At 44.1% G+C, this 24627-nt stretch overlaps 1 protein-coding gene across 1 annotated transcript in view; it reads right to left on the reverse strand.

Moving 5' to 3' along the window:
• MYLK (myosin light chain kinase) overlaps nt 1–24627 on the reverse strand; it is a 168126-nt gene that overhangs the window by 115128 nt on the left and 28371 nt on the right. The window contains exons 2-9 of the mRNA XM_081301752.1: nt 17051–17258; nt 7160–7208; nt 6156–6318; nt 5047–5212; nt 2241–2387; nt 2085–2103; nt 717–906; nt 291–591 (exon numbers count right to left, since the gene is read on the reverse strand). Coding sequence (XP_081157878.1) covers nt 291–591; nt 717–906; nt 2085–2103; nt 2241–2387; nt 5047–5212; nt 6156–6318; nt 7160–7208; nt 17051–17258 — 1243 coding nt within the window. The remainder of the gene's footprint in view (nt 1–290; nt 592–716; nt 907–2084; nt 2104–2240; nt 2388–5046; nt 5213–6155; nt 6319–7159; nt 7209–17050; nt 17259–24627) is intronic.

Consider the following 24627-nt stretch of genomic DNA (forward strand, 5'->3'; position numbering starts at 1 on the left):
TTGATGAGGAGGAGGAGAAGAGTTTTGTTCACCTAGGGTAGTCAGAATTAGGGCCTAGGGCTTATGCTCTATGTTGCAAGCAACAATAGACCAACATTGGCTATCTCTCTAAAATAAAAGATGTTTGTAAACTGAGTCCTTCCTGAAGGGAAGACCTCTGGCTTCCTGGGGCACCTAATCCAAGGGGATGGGTGGATATAGGAAGTACAGACCAGCTGCATGCTGAAGGAAGGAACTGGCCGCCAAGGGACTACATTTGGGGACCAGTAACCTTGATCAGCTCTACTCACCCTCACACCTAAATTTGACTGCTTGGTCTTCACTGACTTCCTGGCTTTGGGGCTTACTCTCAAACTTGGGCCATGCTGAATGGCTCTGGCTCTCCATGGGGATTTTCCTGGTAGCAAGCTTGCTCACAACTTCTGGGCTTCCCAGGTCCAATAGTCCTGTGGAAAGGGTGGCTGGCTGGGAAACAGATGGACTCATCTCTTCCCTAGGAGACAGGGTTCCCATGATTGGTGCTCTTTGTTCCGGCTGGACTTTTGTGGCTTGCAGGGTGATGGAGCTGGAAGTCTTCTGCAGGACAGGGGTCTGTGGTAAACAGAAGGAACTGGAGAATATTATGAGGAGAAAGGAGGTATTTTGGACTAGACAGAGGGGACTAAAGAGAGGGGAGGAGGTATGGGGATTCTAGGTGAGACCCCAGTCAGCATCACCTTGGGCTCCTGCAGGGGCTGTGGCTGGCTGTTTGAGGTGCAGATGGGGGACTGTCCTCCCTGGGGGCTGGAGCAGTTATTACTTGCAGCTGCAGTCTCAAGGCTGTCGAGTTTCGGCCCCTTTGAGTCTCCATTGGTCACCTCCTTCCTGACATCTGAACTGGGGACCTCTGCTCTTCTCCCAAATGACCTGTGTGGTGGCAGTGGGGTTAGAAGTGGGGAGGAACAGGAGGGACAGAATCATCATTTGGTTATCCACAAGCATCACTCATTATAAGCCAGATTCCAGGATCACAAAAGACCACTAATTAGGGGCAATTAAGAGCAAAAACATTTCTTTGCAGTTTATTCACTTTGCCAAGACACAGCACTGCAGCCATTCTTGACCCGTCCCTGTCCTGTGCCTCCATCCAGAGCCTATTTTATCTACATTTCTATTCTCCTTGGTGCCCTAAGTTCAAACCACCCAGTTGGTTCTCCTTGTCCACATAGCCCTTCTCCAATCCAGTTCCACAGAGCAACTGTAGTCAATCTTTTAAAAACATTAATCGAATTGTGTCACCTGAAGCTCAAGGGTTTCCCAACAGCTTTCCACTCTATTAAGAATAAAACTGGGGGCCAGGGACACAGCTCAGTGTACTTGCCTAGCAAGCACTGCCAAAAGAATAAAACTAAGCCTCATACAATTCCCCGAAGAGAGCACTGTCTTAGGACCCTCTCAAGACACTGTTTAGGCTGCAGCCACACAGGTCTTCTTTGGGGGCCCCATAGCCCACCTCTCACCTCAAGAGTTTTCACACATGTTGGACCCTCTGTTTGGAACATGTTTTTCCTGAACTTTTCTTCATGTGCTAATATTATACTTCACAGGTCCGAGCTAGAATATGAAGTTTTCAGAAAGGGCATTGCTGGCCCTGAAATCCAAATTAGCATCTCTCTGTCATTCTTCCTCCCAGAGGGACCACAGTTGTAATTAGGTATTTGTGAATGTTTGAAGCCCTTCTCTACAGTAGACTGCACTCGCAGTCCACATACAGGACAGGAGGCAGCTCATGAGCATTGCCTGGGTGAGTGGGGGGATTCTCGCCTTCCTGAACATGGCTAACCTGGAAAGGTACCGGGAGGATACTGAGACAGAGGGTGGCACGGAGCTTTCAAGAGTCTCAAAACCAATGATAACCCTGATGTAGAACTGGATGGCATATTACAAAAGGAGAACAGAGCAAAACACAAACAAAAGAACACCCCACACAGTCAATTCTCCCTGTACCACAACTTGAAAACTCAATGCATTTCTTGATGACATCATTCTTTTCTTGTGGGGCATTTCAAGATGGAAAATGTGACAATCACAAAGCTTAGACCTACCTGTTGGTATTGTTCAAACCTGGAAGAAGAGGGAGAGGAGACAGAGAGTTAGTGGAATATTTTATAGACCAAGAAGAGAAAACAATAAGACCACTTCTCTTTCCTTTATTACAGAGTTTCCATGTCCCAAGCACTTCCCAGTCACTCTGGCCTCACCCTGCCTCGCTGCTTCTGGCTTCCCTGCTGCTGAACTTTTTGAGTTGTCTGAGAAACTTCTAGTCCTGGAAAGCATAGAAGCTCCAGGGCCTGCACTTGCTGGGCTTTTTGACGGTGGCTGGTGCCCTGGGCCATGGAATCTGCTCCCTTGCATTAAACAGAAGGAAATAAAAATCAGTGCAGGGACAAACCAACCAACCAACCAACCAACAAAAACCCATCTAGAAAAATGTCAAACCCAAACACTTCTAACTTACCCTCAAGAGTAGGCCCCAAAAGTGTTTTGTTTTGACAAATACATACTTTAAAAAACACATGGAGAAAGTGAAATTTTATTCCTTTCTTCCAAGAAAAGGCATACAATATACTTGTTTCCTGCCATGTTATTTTTAAACTTTTATCGTAGAAAATTCCAGAATATACAATACTAGAGAGAAAGCTGTCACAAACCCTGAGAGCCATCACAAGATTCAGGAAAAAGCAATATGTCCCCAGTCTCATCTCCTCCTTTTTGTTTTGTTTTGTTTGATTTTTTTTTTTTTTTTGAGTACTTCAAAACAAATCCCAGGCAGTGTATCACTTTGTCATTAAGAACCTTAGCGGGGAGTGGCTTTTAAATTCAATGGTAGGTGAGTAAAGGGAGAGGAGCTAGAACCCTGTTCCAGATGACTGACAGCGGCTCTAGACCCAGAGCTTGTTTCGAAGTTACATTCTTTGATCAGGACCAGAACTTCTTGTTTTAATGCTGTCCAATGGAATAGAAAATACCAGCATGGCCAGGCATGGTGGTGCACACCTGTAATCTCAGTGGCTTGGGAGGCTGAGGCAGGAGGATCTTGAGTTCACAGCCAGCCTCAGCAATTTAGCGAGGCCCTAAGCAACTTCTCTGACTCTGTCTCAAAATTTGAAAAATAAAATAGAATATGGGAGATCTTTCCATCTTCTAAGGTCTTCTTCAATGTCTTTCTTTAGTGTTCTGTAGTTTTCATTGTATAAGTCTTTCACCTCTTTGTTAGATTGATTCCCAAGGTTTTTGTTTGTTTGTTTGTTTTTTGTTTTTGAGGCTATTGTGAATGGAGTAGTTTTCCTAATTTCTCTTTCTGAGGGTTCATGACTGATGTATAGAAATGCATTTGATTTGTAGATATTGATTTTATATCCTGCTACTTTGTTGAATTCACTTATTAATTCTAGAAGTTTGGAGATTCCTTAGAAAACTTAGAATGGAACCACCATTTGATCCAGCTATCCCACTCCTTGTCTATACCCATAGGACTTAAAATCAGCATACTATAGTGGTGCACCCACATCAATGTTCATATCAGCTCAATTCACAATAGCTAAACTGTGGAACTAACCTAGATGCCCTTCAACAAATGAATGGATAAAGAAATGGTGATATATATACACAATGGAATATTACTCAGCATTAAAAGAGAATAAAATTATGGCATTTTCAGGTAAATGGATGGAGTTGAAGAATATCATGCTAAGTGAAGTAAGTGAATCCCAAAAACCAAAGGCTGAATGTTCTCTCTGGTAAGTAGATGCTGATCCATAATGGCGAGGGGCACGGGAAGAATGGAGGAACATTGGGCACAAGGTAGGGAGAGGAAGGAAGAGGGCATGGGAGCAGGAAAGATGATGGAATGAGATGGACATCATTATCCTAGGTACATGTATGACTACACATGTGGTGCAACTCTGCATGGTATACAACCAGATAAGTGAAATTTGTGCTCCATTTGTGTACAATGAATCGAAATGCATTCTGCTGTCATGTATAACTAATCAGAACAAATAAAAATAAAATAAAATAAAAGGACTGAGGATGTTGCTCAGTGGTTAAGCACCCCTGAGTTCAATCCCTGGTATTAAAAAAAAGAAAGATAATGCCAGTGTGCACTGTACATACATCAAGGCTGTTTCATGAAACTTGTTTCAGTTACATACGTTTTTACGCACAAATATGTTCTGGGTTGTGGTGTCCAACAAATTTCTTTCTGTGTAATGTAGCCAAAAAAGCAAAAGGGGCAAGGTGGCATAGTTTCTGAGAAAGGAAGGAGATGCAAAAGAGAAAAATCACCCAAGGGAAGAGGGAAAAAAGGGAGGAAGAAGGAAGCAGCCTTCCTGATCCTCAAGCCAGAGCCAACTTCCGTGACTAATGAAATTGGTGACCATTGGCTACCATGCCCAGTGAAGTGATGTCCACCCCTTCCCACCCACATGCTCTGGCTTCCCCAGACTGGACCTAGAGGAACCAAGAGAACTGTAAGGAGGACGCATGTTCAGATCTCAAAGGAACAAGTGACAAGGGCTGATGGTTCTAGAAAAGAAAAGTGGGGATAAAATGGGATGCTAACATGTCTAGTCTGGTGGAAAGGAAAATGGGAATACTAAGGAGAAAGAGTAAAGTTGAGGGAACATCTGGTTTGAAGGACAAAGTAGATAACAAGTTAAGTTTTAGGCAGGGGTGATAGCAAGACGTTAGCAATGTCCACTCTTCTAATTGGCAATTAGAGGTACAAAAAAGGTGTCTGAGTGAGAAGGAAGAACTGAAGACAAAGGGGTGGGGTCATGTGTAGGGACACAAATTAAATGGGCAGCCAGCTCAGGGCATCTTCCTCTAGGGCCAGAACTGTACTGCAGGCCCATCTCCTTTTCTTCCTGTTAAAGACGCTGCCCCTGGGGATGCGTGGGTAAGTGTGCCACATGTATACACATCAGATGTGCAATGAGCAAGCATCCTGGGGTGGGGGGTGTTCAGACACCTGGAAGGGGTCCCCCTGCATAGTGCCGCACCTACCTGGGATGGAGAGCTCAGCTGACATGGAGGCCTTCCCTGACCCGTTCACCACCATGCACGTGTACACGCCCACATCATCCTGGGTGACCTCATGGATTTCCAGAACCTGCATCCCATTCTTCTCAGACATAGACACACGGGCACTTGGCTGCAGTGGGACGTTTCCCTGTGGATGGCAGAAGGGTGGCTTGGTCACAGAAGTCTGCTCACCTTTAGGCACTGTCCTCCCACCTCCTGTCAATCCTGTGGGACAGATACTGGGCGGCACAGCCCTCTGCTCGGCGCTCTGTGAACGTGCTCAGAGGGCATGACTTGAGGTTGTGTCTATGGTGTGGTGTTGGGTCCAGCTTGGAGAAGGCACTGGAAACTGTTTCAAAGGAGCCCTAGCTTGAGATAGGGAGCCCTATATTCCTTACTTCGGTGCTTCATTGCTTTCCTATTCCTTTTATGCTTTTCCCAGGGTGAGTGTGGAAGAATTAGGAAGTAGGCAAAAGGTGTCCTAACACCCATCTTTATCCAGGAGTTTCAACTCCAGGAAACCTACTCTCCCTGGCCTTGACCCCCGCTGTTCCTTTGTTCTTCACTGCCTGTCCCACTCCAATGCTGCTGTCCCGCCTCCACATCCCCTCCACCCCGCCCCGCTGGCCACTGCATTCCCTTCACCCAGGCCTGAATGATTTATGAAGCACTTTCACATGGAGTCTCCACAACATTTTGAGTTAGGTGGTATTGTTCCCACCCCACAGATAAGGAAACAGTGTTCCAAGAGATCAAATGACTTGTCCAGTGCCACATGCTTTGTGACACAGGGAGCTGTGACCTCAAGCCTACCATCCTAACTTCCTACTCCACCCTCGAGGTGTTCAGGTCCGTCTTGCTCAGAAATTTCATGATATTTCTTGAGCACAAGAATTAGAGCAACAGGAGAGAACACAAAGAGGGGCGAAACCATGCATCGTCATCAAGCATACAAAGGAACCTTGTGAACCCCCTATGGATGGAACAGAAGGAACTGTCTGAAGTGACAGACTCCCAGTAGTCCCAGGGTCTAACACCGAGCTCTCAGGGCCACCTGGCCTGGGTCAGAGTCAGGGAAGATGAAATCTTACCTTGAGCCAGGTGACCTGTGGTTGTGGCCGGCCAGTGATCTTGCAAGAGAATCGCCCCATCTGTCCTTCTCTGGCCATTGCTCGGCCCAGCTTGGTAGCAAACTTTGGTGGACACTCACCCCAGATGCTAGGACAAGACCCTGCTGAGGCTGAATATCTTCCCCTGGAAAGAGATCACAAGAAAATCCAGTCCTACACAAGGCAGCAAGTTGATCCTCCTCCCTCCACCTGTTCCAAATCTTTTAAGTTGTAATCAGAAACCATTCAAGGGTAGCCCTACCCGACTCTAGACCTTAAACAATTTCTTCTGCCACTTCTGGAAGAAGGTATGGCACCAAAACCTATTTCCTGTACCATTTGGGCTTGCAGCTACACTTCATTTACTAGTCTCCCTTGCAGTTAGGGACACCTGAATTCAACTGAGCTCTGGTCAAAGTCTGGGTTTTGGCCAATGACCATGAGCAGAGGTGTTGTTGCAAATTCCAGGGCTGACTCATAGAAACCTCCCACAAGGTTTCCCACCTTCTTTCTTGCCCACACCACTGGCTAGATGCAGATTCCAGGAGATGGAGCAATAAAATGGAGGAAGCCTGGGCTGCTGGAAGAGAACATGCAAGACTCTCCACCTGCTCAAGAATATGTGAAATGAACTCCCCCTTCCTGGGACAAAAAGCTTTCCCTGTGGTAAGCCATTGCAATTTGGGGCTTCTTTGTTACAGAAACTACTATTACTTGCCCTTTCTAAGTCTGCACATTTAAATATTTTGATTATTGCCTTGACAGAGTTCTCTGCAGACTATAGCCATGCCTCCCACTTTCTTACCATTTAGCAGGTGGACCAGTCAAAGGGGGCTACCCACAGAATTTACCAGGTCAGGAGGTACTGTGGGAAAGATTCGCTTCACTAGGTTCCCACCCTTTAATAATTACAACCAATGTGCTGGTCTAGTCAGCAGAAAAACCCAACCCAACCCTGAATCTGGCTCAAACATCCTGGAACTTACCCCAAGGTTTTGGAAACAACGGGTCGATCACGCTTCTTCCCAAAACTCTCTGTGAAGAAGTGAAACAGAAAGAGGGCTGAACAGTCATGTTGGAGCCACCAACATGAAGCAATGACATGAAGATTCAACAACAGGGGCAGGGTGAGACAATGATGGTAACATAAGCATGTGTAGAGTCACTGTGGGCATGAACACATTACCACATGAATTTCTTGCAATAACTTAATGAGGCTGGTACTACACTATCCTATTTTTTAAATGGTTGAGAAAAGTGTGAAAGAAGTTACCCACACAAGTTCACAGAGCCAGGAACAGTGCAGGAATTTACTCAGGTCTGCTAGGTTCTAGAACATTTCACCACTCTGCTAAGTTTGGAGGTGTAACTCAGGATCTTCCACTGGGGATTATCTGTGGTGATCCAGGACCTCTCCAGTACAGACCCAGTGTAGGAGAAGGGAGATTTCCAGGCATATCTCTCTTCATATCTACTCATGACAGACACAACCAACACTCCATCCTTCCATGGAAGGCCCATCAAATAGCAACAAGCTGGAATGAAACAGACAAGTCACTGCAGATGAGCTACAGTGGGGCCAGCATCTCCCAGGGAATCTACTATGCTGTCCCACTTGGCACTGCCAGTCCTGGCTGAGAATTTGCCACATCAGGTGCTGCTAACCCTGAATGGGCAGGAAGCAGTTAAATAGCAAACTCAGGAACACAGCTGGGGTCAGCTGGTTTTATCCAGTTGCTATAGCTGGGGAGAGACAATTCATAATGGGACCAGGAAATAACTATGCAATAGTGGGTTGATTTTTTGTTGTTGTTGTTGTTGTTTGTTTCTTGAGACATGACACGGAGGAGGAGGAAGAGAGGATATTTTTAAGATGGTGAGCACCCTGGAAGTTGTTCTAATTTTGTTGCAAGCAAGGAATTTTTATAAAAGCCTACCCAAGGCATGCAGGAAAGGGTGTAAGTCATTTTGTGATATGAGCAGGTAGTCACAATGGGTAATTTTCAGGGTGTTAATCGAAAAGGGTAAACTTCTTTAAATTCTTGCACAGATCACATTTATATGACTGCATAGGAATGCAGGAGTGGAGGAGGAAGACCATGGCTGAGTACATCCCTCAGCCACACCTGTTTTGAGGTTTCACCAGAACTTCCTGCAACATAAAGATCAACATAAAGCACCTGCATCACATATGACTGGAGAGGACTACACATGCATTTCTGTTTAACATAATACTCAGTGAGCTTGGTCTAGTTTTTGTTCCATAATGTGATCTGGTTCTTGTCATTCCATTCTCTGTTCAAGGTTAAAAGAATTTCTAAACTGATAAAAAGAGAGACTTGTTCTGAAGGATCTAGACGTTAAATACAGGGGGAAAAAAAGCTGGCTCTCACACACTGCAAGAGAAAGGTAAACCATTCAGTCCTTCTGGAAAGTATTTGAGCAAGTAAAAATCAAACTTTAAAGATGCTCTGCTCTGAGCTGGGAGCTATGGCGCACGCCCACATGTAATCCCAGCGGCTTGGGAGGCTGAGGCAGGAGTATTGTGCGTTCAAAGCCAGCCTCAGCAACTTAGTGAGGCCCAAGGTAACCTGTCTCAAAAAACAATTTTTTATTTTTTTAAAGGGCTATGGATGTGGCTCAGTGGTTAAGTGCTCCTGGGTTCAATTCTTGGTACCAAAACAACAACAAAATACCCAACAATAATAACAAAACAAAATGAAAAAACTCTCGGCTCTTGGACCAGAACCTCCCTTTTTGGGACTCCAAAGGAGAAAATGCTAAAAATAGAAAATAAAAATAGAAATTACAGAGATGTGCATTTTGGTCTTATTTGTACTTAGATGTCACACAGTACAAAGAAAATGTAGTTACATTTTGTTCTTCCATTAAATTTTTTAAGAATAAATGAAACATGCAGAAATATGTTAAAATAGTATCTCATTTGCTCCTGGTGGACTACAAACAGGCTATGATCGTCACCACTCCACTGAGCTCCAACCTGACTACCATCTTGTCAAACCCAATGGTTAATCCTCTGTTCCCATATCACTTGGATGATCGTACCATTTGGCATGTAGGCAACTCCCTTAGGGCACTTTCTCTTCTAGATTCTCCAGCTTTTCCAGGTTTCTCATCCCCCCTCCACTCTTCTCCTTAGCTTCTGCTGCTGGGGTCCCCTAGGGCTGGCCCTGGGCACTTCCTCAGCTCTTGCTACTCTCTCCTAGGGAATTTTAGCCCCATAGCTTTAAATATCACCTACATGCCGATAAGTCTTCAAGCCATAACCCCGCCAGAACTTCTTATTCACTCATCAGGGTTATCCAGAACATTCCCCAGCACATTGTAGGTATTCAAATCTTTGTAAAAAAAAATTATGAACAAAGAGTGACATACAAAATTATATATTCAAGATGATCATCATTGGGTAAAAATATAACACCAAACACAAGAAAATAATCAATAGAAAAGATATCAAAATGATAGTTATTGTGATTGTTTTGGACTCTCAGTAATTTAATTCAGATGTGTTTTCTAAAATCCAAAAGTATCATAGTAAATAAATAAACAAAACATGAACTAGTCACAAGGGGAAAAAAATGGAGGGTAAGAGACAGAGAAAGTAAAATCTGGCACCTAAATGAGGGTAGACAGGGCTTCCAACACATGCTCCATACAGTCACATTACCCACATAGGCCCTACTAATGCTCTCATTGCACCTATCAATACTACTGTGCCACTCATATCATCTTGGAGTAAAAAGGGATATAGGATAAAAATCAGACTGATCAACTGATGAAAGGATCAACAAAATCCATCTATCCACACAAGCCATAAAAAGGAATGAAGTACTGATACATGCTATGACATGAATGAACACTGAAATCAAAGTATGCCAAGTGAAGGGACAGACCGCCAAGGCCACATATTGTAGGATTCCATTCATATGAAATGTTTAAAAGAAGCAAATCCATAGAGAAAGAAGGTATCAGCCTTGGGGAGGAGAGAAAACTCAATGCGTATGGGATTTCCATTTGAGGTAATAAAAATCGTTCTGGAACTAGACAGTAGTAATAGTTGCACAACATTGTGACTGAACTTAATGGCACATCTTAAAATGGTTAAAAGGGTATTTTTTTTAACGTGTATTTTACCACAGGTTAAAAAAAAAATTAGACTGAGCATTTTGGAAACTCATAATCCAAAGAACAAAATTCTTTAAAAAAGAAAAGAAAAGAAAAAAGGTGGCATTTCTCTATAGACTTGCGAAAGAATGCTATTTAGAGGTGCTTCTGTGTCTGAGTAAGAGCAATTTATGGCATAACTCAAGGGCAACATGTAAAGCAGCCAGCTAAAAGTGGAACTGAGGAACACTTATTTTAATGTGAGTTAACACCAGAGAGTTAAGATCAAAACAAAGAGAATTTGGGCTAAAGTAACTAACAGGGCCTATTAATAGGAAAAAATTTAAGTTGCAAATTGTCAGATAAGGCAAAATTAATTTTGCAAAAGTATGAAAATCTGGCAGAACAGGAAGGCCAGGTTGAAAAATAAGCGGAAAGGGGATTAAAGTAGAAGGTCAAAAATAGAAGGGTGAGTTAGGAGGACTGAAGACAGGGTCAAGTTGGCAAGGAAAAGACCAAGACACTGAAGGTATTTTAACAATTTGGCTTAGATTTTTCAAGGATGAGTAAAAGAGAAAGCCTATCAGGTTTTAGGTGTGAAAAGTTCAACAGAGGAGGGATAAAATTAAACCTGGCCCTTTCCATCAAAGGATATGGAAAGATGGAATGCAAACAGAACATACTGCTCAAAAGATGAATGATGTGGTCAAGACTGAGGAGGAGAAATTCTTCTTAAAAGATGCAGTGACATAATTAATCATTCAGGCAGACACTCTCTCAATGTACACAACTGATGCTTATGCCAGGCCAACAGGAGTGGACCCTGAGTGTTCTGGAAATCTAGGAAGCAGTCGCCTTGTGAGCCAACTTCATGTTTCTTAAGGCCTGCCTAGAAGAGTACTCCCACTCTATCAGAATAAAGTCCACTTCTTATAACATTTAGTAGTGTCCCTGTGCATCCAGAATCAAAGTTCACTGCTAATTGTCCATACATATGATTTCAAAAGGAAAATAAATGTGAAACCTTAATAAAAATATGGAGATACAGAAGGAAAGCAAATTATCATCCCCTGTAGTTCAACATGTAACTGTTCACATGTGACTATTTCAATATGTACATGCTCAGACACACGAAAAGACCAGGAAATGCTCAGAGTTTGCATCAGCTCATAGTGCGTGTTTGGATTTAAAGGTGAATGATCAAAAACCATGCTGTACAAGTAGTTGAGGAAAATGAAAGCATACAGGTGGAAAATAGAATAAAAATAGTGCTAGGGTAAACAACAGAGCAGATGTTATATAAAAAAAGAAAGAAGAAAATAACCTTAAAAGGAGATATTGTAGGAAAGAGTCTTACAATCCTACCACACCTTAAAACACACATTCCATGAACCCTTTGAACAAAGGAGAAGTAATAACAAGAGGTCATAGAGGAGCAATGTTAAGATAAAACCACAAAATAAACAGCTTTAACATGCATTCTGTTTATAACAGAGATTCAGCACCTTACATCAAAGTTTTTAAGATAAGTAAGGTAACAGTAAAATCCCATGAGCCAGGCATGGTGGCGCATGCCTATAATCCCAGAGGCTCTGGGGACCGAGGCAGGAGAAACATGAGTTCCAAGCCAGACTCAGAAACTTAGAGAGGCCCTAAGAAACTCAGTGAGACCCTGTCTCTAAAAATAAAATAAATAAATAAAAATACACAGAGGGCTGGGGATGTGGTGCAGTGGTTGAGCCCCCCGGGTTCAATCCCTGTACCAAAAAAAAAAAAAAAAAAAAATTCAATGAGACACCTACATTTCATGTGTCTCCACCAATTTAATGCTCTTTAGTTCTAAACCTATTGAGTTTCAAGTCTCCTCTTATCCATATTTTCAAGGCAATAATACAGGACAACAGCATAGTAACTGTGTTCTACATATATATAAGAATACAAACTAATTTTGTAAAAATATGATTTAGTAGAAAATGTGCACAGAGTAAATTTTTCAGTAATTCTGAGCTATAACTTTATTCCTTTTAAGTTTCCCTCTATGTAATGAACCTTTCTTAAATCATATGGCATATTTTTGAAACCTCCTGAAAACCTTTTTTGGTGTTATTTAGGACTAAGGAACCACTGACTTACATGTTTGTGTCTGGTAGGACTGTAAGGAACAGGGGAGAGATCCTGCTGTGAGCACATCCTGCACCCTGTGCTTGCCCAGCAGCTCCCCAACCCCGGGGAAGTGCTTCTCCTAAGTGCCCCCTAGAGGGTGGTACTGACTCCACTTAGAGCCAGTGGCTTAAGAAAACCTCTGGAGAAATGCCTGGATCAGAGCTCCTGGTTGAACATTAAACTTGATATTCAAGAAAAAAAAAAGCGAGTGAAAAAAAAAGTTGAAACTAAAGGTCACTGCTCCATGTGTGTGGATATTATTTTTGCAGAGTTTCTGACTCCTCTTTCCTCTTGGAATCACTGTGCCTTTCTCTTGAGGCTCAGATTTTACTCTACCTTCCATTGTAAGTACCAGTCTTCCTATAGGAGCTCTGGCTAATGCTTATATATATTAGGAACTGAATCAGTATTTCAGTATCGATGAGGTCCTCAAGAAAGCCACACAGGCAGTCCACAAATACTTACTGAGCTCCTACTATGGGACAGACCCTCTATGATTCAGGCCCTGTGTTAGGTTTCAGCAGTGTGCATTCAGTAGCTGATTAAAAAACAAAAAGACATACATCTTTGCCTCTGTGGAGTTTACAGTTTAGTGGGGAAGAAAAACATTGAATAATACTTATGTATAATTTAGACACAAATAAGCTTAAGCATAAAGAATGGTGAGAACTGAGTGCTTTGGGAAAGATCCTAAGCTAGCCACCTACGGTAATGAGGGACAGTTTCCCCAAAGCAGTGCTTTTTAATCTAGAGGATGAGCAGGATTTCTTGGTGGAGAGAGGTGAGGAGCAGCCTGGGCCATGTTTCCAGCTGAGAAAGACCTTGGAATCTTGGCATCTTGTGACAGCTGGAAGGTCAATGTGGCTGGAAATGAGTAGGCAAGGAGGATATTGCAGAGGTCAAGAGCCAGCTCACACCTGCAGGGTCTGGTTGAGGAGTATGGGTTTTAATTCAAAGGCAATAGTAAATCACTGGAGGATCCACAGTGAGGGAAGTAATAAAATCTGGTGTGAAATTTTAGAAAGATATTTTAAATAGCATTATGGACATTAGAGCAAGGTATGGACAGAAGCAGGGAGACCAGTGGGAGCATTTGCAACAGATAAGCAATGATATTGCCAGCTAGGACCTGGATGGTAGCAGTGGGGATGAAAAGACATGAACAAATAACTGTTCTGCTCCAGACCTATGGAACCAGCATATTAGGGTTAATGAGATTGCCCAGGTGATGCATGCATTCGTATATTTGTACTGAAAAATCTTGCAACATTGGAAGGTTCCACCCGTAGTCCAGATTTCCTCTGCACTTGCCAACTTGGCTTTTCCTGGGCTCCTGAGCACATGTCCTTAAAGTTAAACCTGACATGACTCTCCCTCAAATGCAAAGGACCTTCTTACCACGAGGTATGGGGGACATCCAGCATTGGGCACCTATTCTCACTCTACCCTATACTCCAGGTCACTCTGTGGACATGATGGACCAGGACTACCCACCACCTTGTTCATTCATGTGGATTTCTCATCTTATTTTGTATCTAAGCCTTGTTTATCCCCAGATGGGACCTTCCAGAACTATGATGAGCAAAACAGTAGCCACTGGCCACATGGTTACTGAGCACTTGAAATATAGCTAGTCTGAATCTAGAATGTAAAGTATCTCATTAAGAATTTCCACATTGATTAAACATTGAAATAATATTTTTGGTATGTTGAGTAAAATAAAATATGCTATTAAAATTATTTCAAGTGATTTTTAAAATATAGCTACTAATAAGTTTAAGATGACACATGTGGCTCACATTATATCTCAATTGGACAGTACCATATTAGAGAACTGACCTGGGTCCCCTCCACTAGTGGGGAAGCTCCCTGAGGGCAAGCACATGTCTCATCCTCGCTCTTCACTGAGCCTCAGGGCTCAAGCTCTGTGGAGGTGGGCAGGTGTCAGTGTTGGTTTCCAAGAGCCTTTCCAGGGCTCAGACCATGGCTCCTTTCCACAGAAGAAGGCTCTGAATCACTGCATGGTCCTGTTTTCAAGGCACTTATCCTCATGTGTGATACGTATGTTTCTTGGTTCTGATTGCCAAATTGGAAGTCAAGTTAGGAAGCGTTCTCTCTTACAGGTTTCCCTCTGTAAGTAGCTCTAAGATGTTGAGCTCAACCTAAATTCTTTCAAGGCTTCCTCTCACTGGCTGCTATTTGCCAAAGTAGCTGGGCTGATCCTTACACCACCCTCTGGGGGCAGCCATCAGCTCCAACTTACAGAAGAAGAAATAAGGCTAAGAAAGATTAATTTCACTATATTCAGAAGTCAGTAGAGATAAATTCCAATCCAAGACTATTAGACTTTCTTCCCATTGTACAACACTGCCTCCTAAACTTGACTCGTAAAGGGTAAAAAGGCTCCACATATTAATTAACTACCCTTTTAATTCCAGGAACTCTGCTCTTTCTGGGTAAGAACATCCTTAGGAAGCACAATACATGATATTGGTGGGGCCACCAACCACACATCAGTTGACATCGGCCTGATGCTAAAGCAGAATGTACACAGGCAAATTCAATCTGAAAGGGGTTGCAGCCTCTAGCCCGTTCTCCACCTCTGTAGGTCAGAAGGCATAAAGCATCTTAATGGGCCCAAGTCTCTCCAATTAAAACCAAGAGGCAGGGTCAAGAGACTAAGCCTTCTCTCATTCCTCAATCCTGCCCCACTGCCTTTCCCCAGCCATAACCTGCTAAAAATGTTCTCTCTTGGTTAAGACATCAGATCTACCTTCCTGAACAATGGGAATTGAAAAAAACAGGTCTTCAAGTTTTCTAGGTGTCATATACCTCCCCTGCCTTCTTAAAACGCCCCCATCTTCCCTTAATCGAATCATAGAAAATAAGGTCTGTTTAGGCAGTAGAGACAATGAAGTTCACAGCCTTTATTCTGCAGAAACCAAGGTCCAGAGGTTCAGAGTCACACATTGGCAAAAGTTGAGATAAGGGCTTTGGACCTTGCCTCATAGCTCAGTTTCTATTTCCCCAGCTTGAAACAGGAGATCAGAAAAGGGGGACAGCGTAATTTTTGTTTGTGAGCCTCAACTCAAACTTTGGGCATTGTAAAGTGAATAACATAGGGGACAGCACCACCAGAATGGGAACAATGAGGTCCATCCCAAGACTCTAACCAGAGGCCCTTTTCCACCTGGAGTGTCCCAGCCACAGGTACTTTGAAGGTCATTAAAATGAGTGAATCACTTGGTTAAAGAATTTAAGGAAAGCATCCAAACTATGCATACTCTGCTCTGTGAAACAGCCTGTCTGCCCTTCCATGCTGTGGGGAAACACAGGGAAAGTAGGACACGGAGTACCACTGGCCCAGGTGCATCTCACCCCTTTCTGGAACCTTCCATGGTTACCTTATCCTTTCATCCCCAACCCTCACTCATAGATCCTGAAAACCTGGTTGGGAGAACAGACTTCAGGAAGGTAAAAAAATGAGTTTGATCCTCTGGTTTATAAGTGCTTAGAAAGGCCTAGAAGGGTTGGGGGAAGCCTATCTTACTTTGGAGGGGCTGGCAGACCCCTATGTCTTTTCAGAATTAGGCTCTTGAGTATCAATCAGATAGTGGCCTGACTTGCACACGTTCTCTCCTAGTGGAGTGGCTTCAGCATGCTTCAGGGTACACCATGGCAAAAACAACAACAACAACAACAAAACAGTTTCACTTATGGTCAAATGCTTCTTATAAAAGTTTTAAAGTTAATAGGATTTTTTAAGTACAGAGGGGAAAAGTACAATATAACTAACCATTGTTAGCACACCGTGAGTTTATATCCTATATGTCTTTTGGAGTTACACAATATTTTTATACCGGGTGTGTGTTACTTCATGATGATGCTAATGAAGAAGACACATGGTGTTCACCCATTCTCCCAAATATTCAGTGTAGACCTATGCAGGGAAGGTTTTAGATGCTGGCAGTGGGAAGGGTGAAGCTCCGCTGTGTCCCTGAGCTTCCATGCAGTGGGGGTGGAGGTGACAGATATAAGACAGTGATAAGCCCTAGAGGTGGTGGGAGGATGGACAGTCATGGGCTGAGCTGCTCAGAAAGCATTTGTCTAAGGAGGAGACTTTTGAGTGGAAATCTGAAGCATGTGAGGATGAGTCAGGTGTGGGGCTGAGGGAAGAGCTTGTCTTTAGGCAAGGAACACAGAGTGAAGTCCCCAAGGTCTCACTTAAGGGAAAACAAGAAGGGGGGCATGACCCCCATGGGAGAGCAGGTGAGGAGGGTTATAAGGCAGATCTAGGGCAGATCAGCAGGGCTTTGAAGGCCTCTGCAATGTCAGTGTGGGGAGAAGCCACAGAGGCTTGAGCAAGAAAGCAAGTGTTTCCTAGTTTGACAGTCCAGGGGTGCCTCCCTTTTTCTTGGGGACCACATGCCTCCCATTAAGATGTATGTCCCGAGTCTGAGGGTGGGGTGTGCTTTCTCTTCTAAGTCAGTCCCTCTACATCCTAGGAGAGGGCAGAGGCAGGAGCTGCAGGCCTTGGGCAACTGAAAGCTCACTCAGCTCCCAGCAGGGCTCTGCCTTCCGAGACTCACCTTCCACTGTCAACTCCACTGTCACCTGGCGGGTGCCACAACCATTGCGGGCTTCACAGGTGTACTTTCCCTTGTCCTCCTCATGGACAGCATGAATCTCAAGGCTGAAAGTCCCTCGGACACCACAGTTTAGCAGGAAGCGGCCCCCGTTGGTGATGGGTTGCCCATTTCTGTGCCATGTCACCTGGGGTTCTGGGTAACCCCAGACCTTCAAGAAAAAGAAGAAAGGGGGAGAGATTATATCTCATGAGTATTCCCTCTGTGCCAGTTCCCTGAGTGCCTGACACACGTTAACTCATTTAAGCCTCACAACAACCCTCCAAAGAGATAACTACTTTTATCCCCAATTTATAGAAGAGGGAAATTGAAGTACAGAGTTTGGGTCATTTTCTTTCCTTTTTTTTTTTTTTTGAGGGGGGTGGTGCTGGGGATTGAAACCAGGGCCTTGTGTATGTGAGGCAAGCACTCTACCAACTGAGCTATGTCCTCAGTTGGGGTAATTTTCTAAGGTCTCAAAGATAGAAAGTGGCAAGTTCAGGCATTCTGGCTCCAGAGCCACAATACACATGATTCTCAAGTCTGAAAGCAAATTGGGATGTTGGGGGGGGGGACTTTCAAAGAATGCCAGTGCCCACACCCCAGCTTGGACCCATTAAATCAGAATCCTGCAGGGATGGGGGGCTGGTGCAGAGTGAGCGTGAGGATTCTAAATCAGTGCTTCTTACTCTAACACAGGAAGAATCTCTGAGGATCCTAATGAAATGCACGTTCCACCTGTACAGGTCTGGCTGGAGGTTCTGCAGCTTGGGACAAACTCTCAACCCTGCTGATACTGCTGGTCCCTGGAACTGGCCTGGTGGAGGGAGGTCTATAGCCACCTGCCACACACAGCAATGGAGCACTTGCAGTGTGGCTGGGGAGACTGAGCTGCCCTGTCGGCATACACTACACACTGGCTTTTAAAGATAGTATAAAAGGACATACAAGATCTCAGTAATTTAGGGCTGGGGTTGTGGCTCAGTGGCAGAGTGCTTGCCTCACATGTGTGAGGCACTGGGTTTGATCCTTAGCACTGCATACAAAAATACACACATATAATAAAGGCATGCTGTCCATCTACAACTACAAAAAAATTTCAAAAAATCTCGATACGTGTTGAAAACATAGTGCTTTTTATATATTGCTTTAAATAAATAGTTAATTTCACCTGTCTCTACTGTTTTCCTGTGGCTACTGGAACAGTGGCAACTCCACGCATGCCTCGAATGGTATCCTGGGACAGTGCTGCACTGAACTGTTGCTTTTTTCCAACAATAGTTTGTAGCAGGTATCGACTGAGCACGAAGTGTTCGGCACTTTCTGAAGTACTTGGCTCATTGAGCCTCAGAGCAAGTCATTCAAAGAGAGGACAACTCTCAGAAGAAGGGGAAATGCAGAAATAAATTCCAAAAAGAGAATTCCCTTTGAGTTTCAAAGAAAGTAAGTTCCCCAGAGGCCTCAAACACCTGAAATTCAGCAGGTTCCTCAGGGTGGACTACTCTTTGGAGAAGCAGGGTTCAGTGTGGTGTACAATGCACAGTCGAGGACAGAGCATTGGGGACTTGAGCACTGGAAAATGCACAGAAAACACCATAGAAGTCTCCTGAGAATAAAGTTGTGCTAAGAAATAGTGGTAGCATAGCTTTGATCCATGTATCCACTCCAAGACAAGACAGAATGGATGCAGATAAAGGGAAAGCAAAATTCACTGCATGAACCCAAGCTGCATTTACAAAGAAAGTATCCAATGACCTCAGCTGAGTCTCCTCTGTCAGATCAGGAAGTGATATCATACCGGTTCACAGGGGAGCTCAGCACACAGCCTGGGGATTCACACACCCATATAAAATCATGTCATTGTGAACTATGTTGATATAGAGGTTCATTTAACAGGACATTAGATAATGACTACCCACATTAAAGCATTGTTGTTTGCATTTTCAGAAAACAACTAAGGCAGCCCTCTTCTACAATAGGAAGCCCCTTGGGAGGCTGGTCAGGTAGTGAATTTGCAAATCATCTTTATTTCTCCTACACCCTGTTAGGTAGGGTTGACCCACCCTCCCAAAGATGAAAACAGGTCTCCTTTCAGCTTCCAAGAAAAAAAGGTGTCAAGCTGGCCAAGTGGGAGGAGATAAATCATTAATAGCACCAAAGGTGCCCTAGCATTCCAGCAGCAAGCACGCTGGCCCCCTGCAGGCCAGCTTAGTGGCCCATCAGGCCCTGAGGCATCAATGATTAACTGGAGATACTGCAAGCCTTCAAGACCTCAGGGACATGATCCCTAGGTCCTTTTCTCTTTTCTCCTCATTGTCTACACATACCCCAAGTTACCTCTGAAATGCCCTGTTAAAATAAACACTCTAGGGATTTTAAAATGAGAATATTTAAATATGAGAATTTTAAATAAGAGAATACAGACTCAATGAAACTTTGGTTTTCAGAGGACCTCCCACATAAAGAGTCATTTTTTTTTTCTGGTACCAAGATTGAACCCAGAGGGGCTTATCTACTGAGCCACATCCTCAGCCCATCTTCTCTTTTTTTTAGTTTGCTAAGTTGCTGAGGCAGGCTTTGAACTTGTGATCCTCCTCCCAAGTGCTGGGATTATAGGCACCCGGCTCACATAAAAAATCTTATTTGACTCTCACAACTCTACAAGGGAGGTAGAGTTGGGCTATCCAGAAAGAAAACCTGAGGGCTTCAGAGACCTTTTTGTGAACCTTGCCAACACCCAGGGCTGTAGGAATAGGCCTGGTTAAGGGAGCCCTGGTGGGACACCAAGAGTGTCCATGACAGCACACAAAGGCAATCATGTTGTCGTTCCACAGAGCTGAGAGAAGAGTGGAGGCATGGGTGGTTTGCCAGTGATCCCACGTGACAGATTAAGTGGCACATTTAAGACCATAAGTTTAGTCTAAAAGTTGAGTGGCTGTTTCCAGGGCTCTTTGTATATAAACTTGTGTTTTTGATGAGAAAATTTCTGTAGAACCAAAGCAGTGGTAAGTGTCTACCCCTAATGGACCCTAAATCTCTTAGAGATTAAAGCATGATTTTCTATCCACTTTAGGAAAACATCGAAGGGTTCACAAAACAAATGGTCACACCATAAGCAAGACTTAGGCCATTCTCCTGGATTCACAGCAAGACCAGAGCGGGGCCTGTGCATGTGAACAACACCCCGAGGAGACAGCATGAGAGCCAGGGCCTGAGAGCCTGGGCTTGGCCTGGCTTCCTCACCTCTTTGGGTTGTAATTCCTTCCTTTCACTGAAGAGAAAATTGCTCTTGATATCTAAGGTTCCCTCCATCTCTAAAGTATTTGGTTTTAAATGGTGACCCAATCTTGGGGAATTCTTTCCTTTCCCCTCCATTCTCCTCTGGGCCTAACCCACAGCCTTGGCACCCTCTAATCATCTGAATGGGAACACCAAGTAACCACAGTGGGACTGCTCACCAACATGAATAGGCAGCTTTGAGTTTTAACCAGGATGAGTTTTTGGAAATGGACCCAAAAAGGGTCATTATGGGGAGAATCATATTTTTGCCACAGCGACCACATTTAATTGGAGGTTGTGTTCTTGAACAGAAGCCCGGTCTCAAATCAATCAAGGGCATAACTAACAACTTGTCAGAAAAATAAAGATTTAGTAACCATGATCCCTATAATAATTTTAAATAGTAAAACTGTGCTCCAGCTCCATAAAATGTCCTCAAAAACCTTTATGGCCTCAAAGGGCCTTTAAAAGGAGTGGGGCTCATTCTGTGTGTGAGGATGGTTAAGGAGAAATCTGGGGGCTCTGTTACTCTGAGAGACATTTTTGAGAACCTGGTGTTGTCTTGAGATTTACTCAGTTACTAAAATGGAATCATCCTCAAGGGCACCAAGTCTTTTTATTTTTTTTCCTAACATGTCAGGGTCTTTTGACCCATTCCCTGAATGGTCTGCTACAGCCTAAGCCCAGAGTAATAGCAGGGTCTTTGTCCCTAAAGCCCATCCAGGACTCCAAGCCACACTCATCTGCCTTTTCCAAGCTTTGTGAGTAGAAAGGTGGTGATCCTACTGCCTTTGGGGACCCACTGTGTGTGTGTTCTGTCCCTGAAGGGGCCTGCCCTGAGCACACACTGCAAGCCCACACAGCTGCACAGCACAGCTGCAGTGGACCAACTATCAGCCAGGGCTGGGCAGGAAGAAGGAACTGAGGATCTGCCCACATCAGGGATGGAGGGAGACCAAAAGGGAACAACCAGGACTGATGGAAGGCCAGAGAGAAAGAAATAGCCCAGGAGGGCTCTGGGGATGGGGAAGAGGCACAAAGAAGACTGAGCAGTAAGGAATCTACAGGGCCTGAAGCGGGTATTGCTAAGTATTTATTTGATTGTTGAGTCACTGAATGGATGCTGGGAGAGGCTGACCCTGGAGGAGGGGACATGCAGGAAGCCTGAGAGATGGGCCATCTCCCCATGCTGACAAAGCCAGCTCAGCAATACTGTGTTGCCCACACACCCACTCACCCACTCCCCACACTACACCAAAGTTCTCACTCTGTTCCAAGGCAGGTTCTTTATAATACATCAATAGCCCAAGATAAATGATTAGAATAGGACTGGTGATATAAGAACTGAAGAACAGGAAGTAAACCAGCGGTGCTGAGGAAGTGGTTGAAGGAGCATCAATCCTTTGCCCATCTGAATATAAGTTCACTCAGGTGATAAATGGTCATGGCTGCACAGAAAAAAGAATGAAAATATCAACCCCCAAAACAAATTAGACCACAGAAACTGTCTGTGCATCTTCTTACCTCGTGGGCATATTAAAAGGGTGAAGAGTGAAGGGCAAGCCATGGGCAGGGCATGTCCAAGCTTCGGAGCCTGTGTCTGTGTCAGCAACTGGCACTTGGCCTCACGGGCAGGCACTTAATTAAGGCTTAGAATAATCCCCTTGCCAAGAGTCAAAAGCCTCAACCGAACCCACAGAATCCATCAGGCAGAGATCATACCCGCTGAAAACAGCAATTAGTGAGAGACTTAAACTGCTGGCTACTCCCCGCCCCCAGCCCCACTTGACAAACAGTGAGGACAAAAGCGCTTCCAAGAAAGATGAAATCAGAATGTGCAGAAACGTCCCTCCAACAGGCTTGGCAAATGCAGATGGGTCTCCAGGGACAGAGGCTGAAGGCTCCCTATGTTCTGCCTCTCTCACTTCTATGGCATGTTTTATTGTCCTGTGATGGAGACACAGGAACCCCTGCCCCCTGCATCTGCAAGTCTGAGGACTTCCTGTTTCTTTCAGTGACAACACAAGGCAAGTTATAGCTTGGCAGCCTTGGGGACACTGCAGGCCCTTTTGGATCTTTGGAGGGGGGGGAATCTATTTTCTTTTATCAACACATGCAATTTCTTAATTCCCCTTTAATGATACAAACATCTAAACCCTTTGAAGCAGCCCAAGAAAGACAGGATTTGAAGTGTAATGGGGAACTTCTCACACTGATGATTCCTTGTCCCCCCCCCCCAAATTCCTTGTTTACTTGGTTTTCATGTAAAAACATGGTTGCATTCCAGTCATTCTAGGGTGGTTGGGGAACTCTAGTGTCCCTGGAACCTCTACATAGAGCTTGGGGTTCTGGCCTCACTTCCTCTCACCACAAGTTTCCAAGGACCTGGTCTTTAGCTGGTGAAGTAGCCCCAGGAGATCATTGTCTGGCTTCTGCTACCAAGTTGAGAAACATTCTCAGACATACTGAGATATTAATAAGAAGCATATAGCACTATAGAGGTTTAACAAATTAATGCTGTGATTTGGTTTGATTTTGATCTGCTCAGTGTCTTCTCACTTTTCCAGGGTAAATGCCATACCCCTCCTTTAAGGAGAATGTTCTCTCTCTCTTCAACTCACTGCATGAGGGTCTGGTGGAAAGGTCCAGTGGGCTCTGCGAGCTGCCCCTGGCCAAAGTACTAGGTCTCAGACAATGGGCATGTGATCGAAGCCAGCCAATCAGAGATCTTCCCTGCAATTTCACCTCTGGATCCTGGGAGAACAGGGCCCGGAAAATGTTAAGCCTGAAAGTGAGGCCACTCTCCCACTCCCACCCCTCACTTTCTTGCCTGTACTCAAGAGGAGCAAGCCATCTGGCGAATAAGAGCTCACATATGTTCAGAAGAAGAGAAGAAACAGAGACGCAGCTTGGCAGAGTTGTGATGGTCTCTGATCCACTCAGTTACTTGAGACGATACATCTTTTTCCTTAACCAAGCTGGAGTTGATTTCTATCACTTACAAACAAGAGTCTCAACTGATTCGGATAAGTATATGGGCTCTGGAGTCAGACAGACCTGTCTTTGGATGCTGGATGCCTGGGTCACCAGCTGCCTGGCTTTGGGCAAGTTGCTTAACTTTACCTGGCCTTCAGTTTCCAGGTCTATAGGATGGGGATGATACCAGAATCCATTTCCATGGAAAAGTTTATGATCAAATGAGATGGCAAACATACAATATCACATTAATAGATTCTAAAAGTTAGATCCTCCCTCTCTTTTTTAAAGATAAGAATTCTTTAAAATAAGGCCCCCTGGAATCTGTTCAACTCCCAGCTTTATTAACAGTGTGAAATTATTTTTGCCCTAAGAAATCTCGCCTCTGGGCTTGGTGTGCTCCATCTACACAACTCGTTTCCTCACAAAAAATTTCAAGGCATCACAGCCTTAATTAGGTAAAAACTTAACGCTTTCAGAACCCCTTCTGCTCTGGTTACATTGGTTTATTACTTTTATTTAAAGAACTACACCAGCTTGAAAAGTGATCTTTTTTATTTTTATGTAAAATAACATTACAAATAATAAATTACATTTTAAAACAAATATTCAGTCTGTAGTCCTACCGCACTCTTATTCCCTTCCTGTAATACCATGTGCCCGTTCAAGATGGGAACCTTCCCCTGGATTTCTGCCTCACTGACTAATGCAGCCCTGGAATTTCAAAGAGCATGGGTGAATGTCGGGAAGGAAATAAATCTGGAGTAATAAATCTAAACTTCCTAGCCAGTCATAATTTTACCTGGAGACAGAGACATACTTCATAGGTAGAAGGAATGGATGGAGCAGAAGTCTGCTTCCCAAGCCACAGAGAGACCATTACCCCAATCAGCAGAGTCAGGGGCCACGAGACTGAGAAACTATCCACAGATTGTCCTGAGAAGGCCCTGTGCTATGAGAACATGCAGTACATCTGTTTGAAAGCAGAAATGGGCAAAACTGACCCAACGGTCCCAACAATCTGAGAACATCATAATTTGACCATCTTGGCTTTGTTTCAGAATTTGTGGTCTCTTTGGGCTGACTTTCTGATCCAACACCTGTGTTGACACGCATGTCAACCACACAAAGTGCTCATTTTGCTTGGGCTCTGCCAGGTGGAGGCTTCGAGGAAAGGAGTGGAGCAGATGGGGAAATGGAACAAGATCTTTTATGCCACCTGCATCAATATGGCCAGGAGACAATCTCAGTGACTCTGTTGGAAAATAATCCGGCACATGTGGCAA

The sequence above is a fragment of the Spermophilus citellus genome (genome assembly GCF_964194105.1).
Source record: "Spermophilus citellus genome assembly, chromosome: 7".
Taxonomy (NCBI): domain Eukaryota; kingdom Metazoa; phylum Chordata; class Mammalia; order Rodentia; family Sciuridae; genus Spermophilus; species Spermophilus citellus.